A 9,573-nucleotide genomic window follows, 5' to 3' on the forward strand; every position below is an offset into this window, starting at 1 on the left:
ATACAAGAAAATAAAAAAAAAGAAGAAGAAAGAATATCACAAAAACTTTGCTATTCTCTCTGTAATTGTATATTTTAGAAACATACAGGTAATGTGTGTGAGCTAAGTTCTTGACAAACTATATTTGTGACCCTGCACCTCAAAACAAACAAAAAGTTGCCAGACATGAATTTTTAGTTAAGACCATATTCTGAAAGAGCAGACTTTAAGCTTTAAAATGATGTATAACTCAAATCAAATGGACTCTCCTAACCTATCTAAATATTGGAAAGAAAGCACAAACTCAGGAAAAGTGTGAACTGAGAAAAGAGGCTCTGAAGTACAGTGTCTATTCAAGCGCTTAATCTTTACCAAACCATGCTGGCTGTGTGATGAATGGGACAAAAAACAGGAAGTAAACCACCAGAGTAACAACAATGAAGGGATTATCAGATTAAACTGAAATCAAGCATGCCTCATTAACACATTCTGTCCATACTTAATGCCAACTTTCAAAGCAGTAGCACTATCCTTTAAATAGTTATTAGAGTTGAAAGTGAAGAGTGTGGACAAGGTTTTTCAAAAATGAAAAAGGGATTCTAAAGACACACCTAATCACACTATTCTACCAAAAATGTTCGAGATAAACTGCTAAAAAAACACACTTTCCTGCCCGTTTTATGATACCAAATTTTAGCATATTGTAAAAGAAGACCCACTCTTTCAGAAGATATGGAAAAGTCAAGTTCGGTTAGGTTGACCCATTTCACTTATTTTCAGTCCTCACACAAAATCAGTGTGTTCGACTTTATGTTCGTTTTGAGGTGCACGGTCACATTTTGTATAAATGAAGTAAATATCAGTGCTGAAGTTAGATACCGTATTCTCCGGAGATAAGGTCACACTAATTTTCACAGAAAAGAAGCAATAAACATGGGATGTGGCCTATACGAAAGCACAACCAAATCATGGCCTGTTCAACCTAGCGAATAAGCTGCTGAACCAAACAGGTTAAAACCATGTAAGGGACGGTGCAATGTGCCAATGAGCAACTTGATATCATACAATACTGTATAGACAACGCTATATTCCGCAATCAAATGACAACTTCTTCTTTTTGTCATCACCTAGTAAGCTCTGTTGCTTCCCTGCCAATTTTTTAAACACAAACAAGTTGCTTTGCAGAGCCAAACAGGTAATCATGTAAGGGAATGTGCAATGTGCCAATGAGCAACATGATATCATACAATACTGTATAGACAACGCTATGTTCCGCAATCAAGTAACTTCTTCTTTTTTGTCATCACTTAGTAACCTCTGTTGCTTCTGTGCCAATTTTTGGAACACGAACAAGTTGCTTCACTGAGCCGTTCTGGCCACTGCATTCCTGTCCTGCATGCATCATAACATCACGCAATGATCATAATCTTATAGTTCTATCTCATGCAGCACAATGCTCCACTACCGTAATTGTACAGCAAGCTGTGTGAATGAAAATACAAATGTTCACGCTCTTTTTCATGCGACTTTTATTCTGTGGTGTGATGCATGAACATCACGCACACACACTCAGTTTTCCTTCACACTGCAGGACATGGAATTTGCGTCATTTAGTGTTCAGACCGTCAACACTTGAATAACAACCACACATACACACATACACCCACACATGCACACATGCACACTCAAAAAAAAAAAAAAAAAAGAATTGGGAAACATGCAAAACCAGGTAGAAATACATACAAAGTTTGTTGGCAAAATTCAGAAAAATGGTGAAAGTTTTAAAAAGAATAAAATCTTTCCGCATTTTTTTTTTTTGCTTCTTCTTTTTGTCACCAAAGTCGGGTGTGGCCTATGCAGAGGTGCAGCCTTATTGCCAGAGAATACAGTACAAAATCTGCTGTGAAAATGTTTTACCAGCTTACTATCTCAGTGCCAGAAATTAGTCTGGAATCAATTTTTGCTCTGCGATAATATTGACCTTGGGTGGTAGAAGGCTTAAAGGTGCACCACGTATTCTTTTTAGGGTATGTGTGTGGCCCGGCCTGAAAAGGAGCTACCCAATCCTGACGTATCGGCAAGCATGTTCTCGCCGTTCTCAAGGGAATGAGCAATTGAGGTGAAAATCTGGCTTTAATACCCTCGGGAAGGAACCCAAAGCCCCTTTGATCCTTTTTGAAATTTGTTTTCAGTGGTTCACAATGAAAAACACATTATACAGTCATACAAACCTACACCCGATGTATAATACAGTTGTACTGTATCAGGACAATACCCCCCAACAATTACCCCTGGCTAATTATATATCATTTAGTGATAAGGTATAGAGTACAGATTAGATTTACGGTTAGTTTCGGGGTTAGAGTTTGGGTTAGGTTTAGGGTTGGAGCTTGAGTTAGTTTTAGGATTAAGTTCAGGATTAGGATTAGGGGACCAGGTCTGGGGTAATTGTCCAGGTGGTAATTGTCCTAGAACCATTTGTACATAGATACATGCATATAGACATATATTTGCTACTGTTATCATTATCATAATTGATAGTATTATAAAACATGATATATAAGCCTATACATATGGCCCAATTGCATCATATGCCCTCTTCATAAACTGATACCTGACAAACTTAAATAACTACATCTGTTTAAAATTTAGAAATTGTCATATATTTGTATAGTGTATGCGTGTGTGCGTGTGTGTGTGTGTGTATGTTAGGTCTTTAGATAGTGCATTTGATCAAGACTTGCGATGTGCGATTATCCACACCACGGGTGAGTGTCATGTAATAAGAAAACAACTGCTCTACATACCGATGAGTCTTGTGAGCCCGTGGCCAGGAGATAGTCATTGAAAGGGGAGAAGTCGAAGTCGGTGACGAGCGAGCCGTGGGCGTGGAGGACAGGCATGGTCTGTGTCTGACGGCCCACCGATCCAACATCCAGTATTCCGAGGCTGCCCCCACCTTGAGCGAGAGTTTTAGAAGACTTTGAATTTTTGCTCTGTATTAACCCGTTGATGACGGACTGATTTTGCTACAACACGCATTTCCCATAGACACCTGCCCGAGTATACTCGGGACTCATCCTTAATGGGTTAAAGTGACTTGCACTCATACACATAGTGTGTCTGAGTTGAATAGGCACTGACATTCCATTACATGCCTCTTTAATTTCTACTAACTGACACCTAGAGATATTTGCTTTCATAAATTTATTTATTAATTTATTCATTTTTGCAGAGTATATGTCTGGCATTAGTGTAAAATCTTTCCAGATAGAGAGACACAAAATACCTGCATATATTCCATTGATTTCATTTTGTTTTGATCTTTTATTCGCCTTGGTGTAATAATTCTACAGGAATCTTCAAATCATTTTGGTCAATAGAGCAGTATATTCTCTATGTAAATGTCACAATAAGGCTATAAACCAATCATTGTCACAGAGCTTTATGAGAAGAGCTCGAAATATGAATCACCTCCTTACTAGTCTTCACTTTCTTCTCTGCTCCCCACCACTCTCCCACTCCCCTCCCCACTCCACCAGCACTTTGCAGTGGAGGACGATCATGTTTCACATTCTCACGACACCTCATACCCTTTCCTGATTCTGAAAAAAAAACACCCTAATCAAGTAATGCCTACTTTCACATTTCCTTATATTCTTCTTCCATATAGCCTTGACCACATGATGTTTCCAGTGAATCTTAGTTCAGGAAATGCCAAACACTGTATCTGAGAGAAGACAGGGTGTGCTTCACTGCCCATCCTCATGGGTTCTTCAAAACTATGAATATCCTAAAAGGAGTGGTATAGTTTGGGTTGAGTTAGGGCTTCAAGTTCTCACCTATTTTTGTGAGATAATGAGAAAACTCTTATCAATATAAAAAACAAAAACAAAACATGAATACAATTTTTAGAGGAATTCAAAGTTTATTTGAAGAAATTGGTTTTGAATGGCTGACATATCCAAAAGCAAAGACTTTCTAATAAAAGGTGGGCCTCACCTTTTATTAGACCACTTTGTTTTACTCTGTTTTTAGATATCTCATCTGTTTCTATTGGATTTTCATACAATAATCTTTGAATTCCTCTTAGAATTGTATGCTCTTTAATATTTCATAAGTGTTTTTTTAATTATCTCACAAAAAGTTAAAATCTGAATCCCCCATCTCAACCAAAACTATACCATCCCTTTAAAGAAGAGAGTCCAGAGAATCAAGATTCAAAGACACAACAACTTCTGAACAAGTCATTACCAAACCTCTTTGGAAGACATTGTGAGGATAATAATAAAAAAAAAACATGTGAGAAGTGAGAGTGAAACTTTGCTTCCTGATTCCAAAGGTCATTTTGTTTATTCTTACAACCACCCCAGTTTGTGCTGTAAGTTGTCCCTAGCATCTGAAATAAGGAATTAGGCTACAAATATAATTCAAAAAGATCGAAGTCATAGCAAAAAAACAAACAAACAAACAAACCAACAAACAAACAACCAACACCAGCTTCTACGCTGGACATAATACAACAATGGGAACAAACCATGACATTTCGAAACTTTTGTATTTTTCTTTTCTTTTCTTTTCTTTCTTCTTCTTTTGTTACTGTTAACGTTAATTTTGTTAATGTTATTGTGTTTTCTAGCCTATTTGTATGAGTAGCAAAGTGCGCTTAGAAACGTCAGTATGAAGCGCCATATAAATGCAATTATTATTATTATTATTATTATTTCTGGATTTAAAGAAAGAATCTGAAGTTGTTTAGAAAAAGCCCATTCAGTATGTTTAGAAAAAATATTCACACACACTGTACATAAATTAATATTCTACAAGAGAAAAAAAATCTTTTTCACCCCAAAAATTGCAATATTGTTCAGGGGTAAATTAATTTATCAGCATCCACAAATAAGGCTAAATACTTGCAACCAAATAAGTCCTTCTATATTAGAAAGAAAAATGTCATGTGCGACATCTTGACAGTCTTACCTGGTGAGTCCGCACTGTAAGCCATGAAGGCACAACTTGCTTTGATGTGCTGGCCACATGATAGCGGTGACCCCACACGGAGTTCACTGATCCAAGTCTGGAAAGAGAATAGAAAATCACATGTCTCAGTTACACCATTCTAAGTTAAAAACAATCAAATAACCACCACCCCCCCCCCCCAAAAAAAAAAAAATACCCCAAAACAAAACAAAAACAAAAACAAAAACACAACAACAGCAACAAACAAACAAACAAAATACACTTCTCAGTCTCTGATAGCATTCCATGGGAAGAAGTCAATTGATAAACATGTTATGACCCTTGTCATAAAAGTGCAGATTACCTTGTTTATTTCCCAGAGGCAGAAATTCACAAATCTCTCTGTAAATTGACAGCACTGTATAATATACTGTAGCCAACACACTTTTACTTTGCTCAGATGATAAATTACAGTGTATAGAATCATCATGCCTAGATGTAATGTTTTGGTGATGTACATCACAAACGCTGCAAAATCCTGGTAAATGGAATGTGGGCATTGCCTGGCAGACTGCAGTATACTGTATTACATTTCATATGAAACAAATAAATTCTAAACTAACATTTGCAGTTCAGAGTGAAGGTGGATTTTGTGCAGTATGTAGTAGGTGAGTAATTTCCGTAGTTTGGGTGAATTTGATTTAGATTAATAAACAACATTCTTCTCACCAAACTTTTTCGCTTCAACAAGTGCTTGTAAGTGGGCTACCGTACTGAATACGCACACCAACAATTTCCAGAACAGCTCCCAGTGCTATACCTTTTCGACAAAATACAATGTACATAACATTTTCTGGAGAAGGGACAAAAACACACTTCGAAGTTCAATCAAATTCTCAGCACAGATTGCTGGAATAGCTGTCCTGCAACAATGCAATCTCTGTACACCAGCACTGGAGACAACTTATATATCTTGTCTTCTTATATCCTTGATGTAAAAGAAATGGACCATGTCCATGATTTTACCCACTATTCTCCTCTTGCAGCATGATGGTAAAACACAGAGTAGAGTTTCTGGTTGCACGAAATGAGCGAACATTTCAACATCGCAAAAATGTCCACTTTTACAGTATATTCCAGTACTTTTTGTATGTGAAGTACAATAACATAAAATTCCCTGGCATACTACTAAATGACACATATTAGACACTATTATTATTCACCTCTCTCTTTGGTGTTTTGATTGATGCGTTCTTGAATTTGGAAACCTTGAATCTGCTCATCTTGGCAGTTGCGTTGGGTCTGCTTCTGGTAGTAAAGTAAAGACTTCCCTCTACATTGCAAAGAGAATGAAAGTTTAAACATTTCAATCTTATCATATATTGTGTATATCATCAACACAACGGTAACTATAATTTTAGAAATCTCACCGAAACCTGATTGAAGGACTCTGCTACACATATTTATGGTGAAAACATAGTTTTGATAAGGGTTTGAGAACCCGTCTGGCACCATTTCATATTTGCTTGCAATATATCGAAAGAGTCTACCAAGAAACTTACCTGGCTGATGCGATTTGCCGGGATGAGGAGTTGGTTTGGAGTATTTCGAGATAAAAAATACGAGTCAGTATACCGACTTTTATTCCAGAAGGATCCAGACTAAAACTCGGTCCCAGGGAAAACTCGGCCCTATTTCAGACAATTTACATGCAGTTCGTGATCGCCATACTGAAAAGACAATCAAAGACGCTTAATAAACAACAACTTCAAAGACAGCGCGTCTCAGCTCAGCATAATACGCTTGAGGACCGCGCGCTGTCCATTTGTTTTGTACAGGATTAGCGCGCATTTTCCTGTCTTTTCAGTTAAGCGTCTTTGGTATCAACTCGGACCATAACTAGTAAACTGTGACTAGCCAGAATGCGAAGCACAGACTCCAACCCCAAGCACATTCTGATCTGGAGATTCTCCCGCCTGAAACCCCTAGCAAACGGGAGACTCCAACTTGATGTGTGCGAAGCGCGACGCGGCCGGGGTCCAGGGCTCTAGGGTTCTACATGCTCTCTCGTGCTATCTAAGGCTTATTTTTCAACATACGATGACACTAAATAAGAAATCATCTCAAGCGGGAGACACAGAGCCAGGGCGGGAGATATTAAATCTCAAGTGGGAGAACAGGAGATTTTGCACAAATGGGCTTTCAGCGGAAGATCTCCCGTCGAAAGTAGGAGAGTTGGAGTCTCTGGCGAAGCGCTACAGGCCGCACCCATCATAGTACAACACTGTACAATCCAGAGCCAGAGGGACAACTCGTCCCGCTGCCAAAGCGAGGCCGATTTGTCCCCGAGTCCGAATTTAGCCTGACCCCGATCGGGTAAGTTCTGAGACTGCCACTATGGCGAACCTTTTTGGTTATTATTTCGCATTTTCGTCGTTAATTTACCCATCGGCATCGAATGTCTTGTTTACTACAGCGTTCCACAGTACGTCAGTAGGACACACATTTCTTAGGCATAAAGTTTTACGTGCACGTTTGGGAGTGAAATTTGACAACTTTTGCAGGCGCACCAGAACTATGTTTTGGCTTTTACTAAAGTTTTAGTTTAATCCTTGAACGAATATAGTACTAAACGAGGCAGGCGGTTGGCATCTTCCCAGCACGTATAGCTAGATGCCTAGATTAAATGAAGCTTCTCATACACACACGGACATCCAGCGCCACGCTCTCGGGCCCGTGCAACGCCGCGCCGCGTAGCCATAGCCATCGGCGGCGGAGCGGAGCGGAGCCCTTCGCCACACCACGCTCGGTCGAAGGGGCGGTGGCCGGTTGGTTGTGTGGTACCGCGCTGCTACTCGAGCTCGAGGACTCACATTAGAATCCTGCCGCTAACAACTTCATACAGTGCGATGAATAAACGGATTTTCAGTCAGATGTAACTCTAATAATACAGGATGAAATTTTGTTGAAATCACAGAATGATTAAGTGAAATTGTCTTACCGTTTGCACAAACTGTACCAGTAGATCCAGTCAACAGACAGTCGCTTTCTTCCTCGATCGAATGAATTGCTCGGAAATCAGGAAATGTTAATTTGACGGCTATGTTGTATAGTCTTTCTTCAAGGCGTATCAATTTTTTCACGAGAAGAAGAAGAAGAAAAAAAGGAAATCGCATAACTTACTTAGAGTAGTAGGCCTAATTGTCTTTTTTTTTAATTTCGCCTTTATTCTCTTCATTTCTTATCTCTCCATCACCATTACTATCATCATCTTTATCATCACCTCATTGTCATCATGGTCATCATATCATCATCATCATCATCATCATCACCACCACCATCATCATCATATCATATCATCATCATCATCATCATCATCATCATCTCCTTCATCATTACCACCATCATCGTTACCACATACCATGGGACCATCACAATCACTGTTTAGTCATCTTTTTCTCTTTCCTCCTATTTATTTGTCTATTTCGATATCTGCTTAGGTCTCCTCCTATTTTTATATTTTTTTCCTTATTCAATTAATTCAATTCAATAGAACATTTATTTCCAGATCAATTCGTGTATAAACAGCAGTAACAATTCAGTAATGACAAACTGGAGGTGACAACTCAGTAATCACAGCTTGAAGTGAGTGCACCTTTAACATTTGAAAATGTAGTTGAATCTGATTGAAACATAGCTAAAAAGACATTTTTGTTTAAAATACACATATTTACAAGACAAAGTACAGATACACAAGAGACTAAAGCTAGGGATGCAGGAGGGAAAACAGATAGGAAGAAGGAAAAAAAAGAAAGAAAAGAAAAGAGAAGAAAGAAAAAAATACATTAAGGAGAGGTAAAGAGAACCTAAAACACGCACTTGTAATACTATAACAGACAAGGCAACATTGTACATACATGTACATGTATTTCATTTTAGTATAATCAAGAGAAATTTAGCAGCCCTCACTATAAGACTACCTTATATGGATGAATACAACTTTCTCTTGAGTCTTATCTTAAAACAATTTTGAGATGGTGCATTTCTTATGTCTTTAGATAAATTGTTCCATTTCTTGGGGCCCACAAAACGAATATTATGTTGGTAAGACATGGTTCTGGGTCTGGGCAAATGCATTAATGACGAGGAGCGTGTATTGTAATTATGCACATTCTGATTGATATCAAACAATTGAACAAAATGGTCAGGCATAAGTTTGTTGACACACTGATATACAAAAATACATTGCTGATAGGTGGTGATATTTTTCAAAGTAAGCAATTTTAGTTTTGAGTATAACGGGCCTGCTTTAGATTATTCCTTTCCTTTCTTTCTTTTATGACATTTTGAAATTGCATATATAGGGCCTAGTTTTGTTTGGAAAACATTTCTTGACCAGTTCTTATGAATATTCAAATGAGCAAGTTGATGATGTCATGCTCTCACAGTTTCTTATTAATTTCATATGCAGAAATGACAAAAATCTCATATTCAGCTGTATATGAAGGTACAATTTGCCTTAAAACCACCCAAAATAAAAAAAGAACAAATTTAACTGATATATCTTGTAACATTGTATACATGCTTTTACTTGTATTAGCTAAAAATAACATTTTTCCTGAATTTCATCGATTA

General features: G+C 37.9%; 1 protein-coding gene across 1 annotated transcript in view; it reads right to left on the reverse strand.

Annotated features, from left to right (window-relative positions):
• Positions 1-6,272, reverse strand: part of LOC139721630 (coronin-7-like) — a 34,799-nt gene extending 28,527 nt beyond the window's left edge. Inside the window, exons 1-3 of the mRNA XM_071632961.1 lie at positions 6,162-6,272; positions 4,960-5,056; positions 2,787-2,938 (exon numbers count right to left, since the gene is read on the reverse strand). Coding sequence (XP_071489062.1) covers positions 2,787-2,938; positions 4,960-5,056; positions 6,162-6,221 — 309 coding nt within the window. The 5' untranslated portion in view covers positions 6,222-6,272. The remainder of the gene's footprint in view (positions 1-2,786; positions 2,939-4,959; positions 5,057-6,161) is intronic.
• Between the last annotated feature and the right edge of the window lie 3,301 nt (positions 6,273-9,573).

The sequence above is a fragment of the Diadema antillarum genome, unplaced genomic scaffold, assembly GCF_040938485.1.
Source record: "Diadema antillarum isolate AM-2024a unplaced genomic scaffold, OU_Dant_1.0 scf00000146, whole genome shotgun sequence".
NCBI classification, from domain to species: domain Eukaryota; kingdom Metazoa; phylum Echinodermata; class Echinoidea; order Diadematoida; family Diadematidae; genus Diadema; species Diadema antillarum.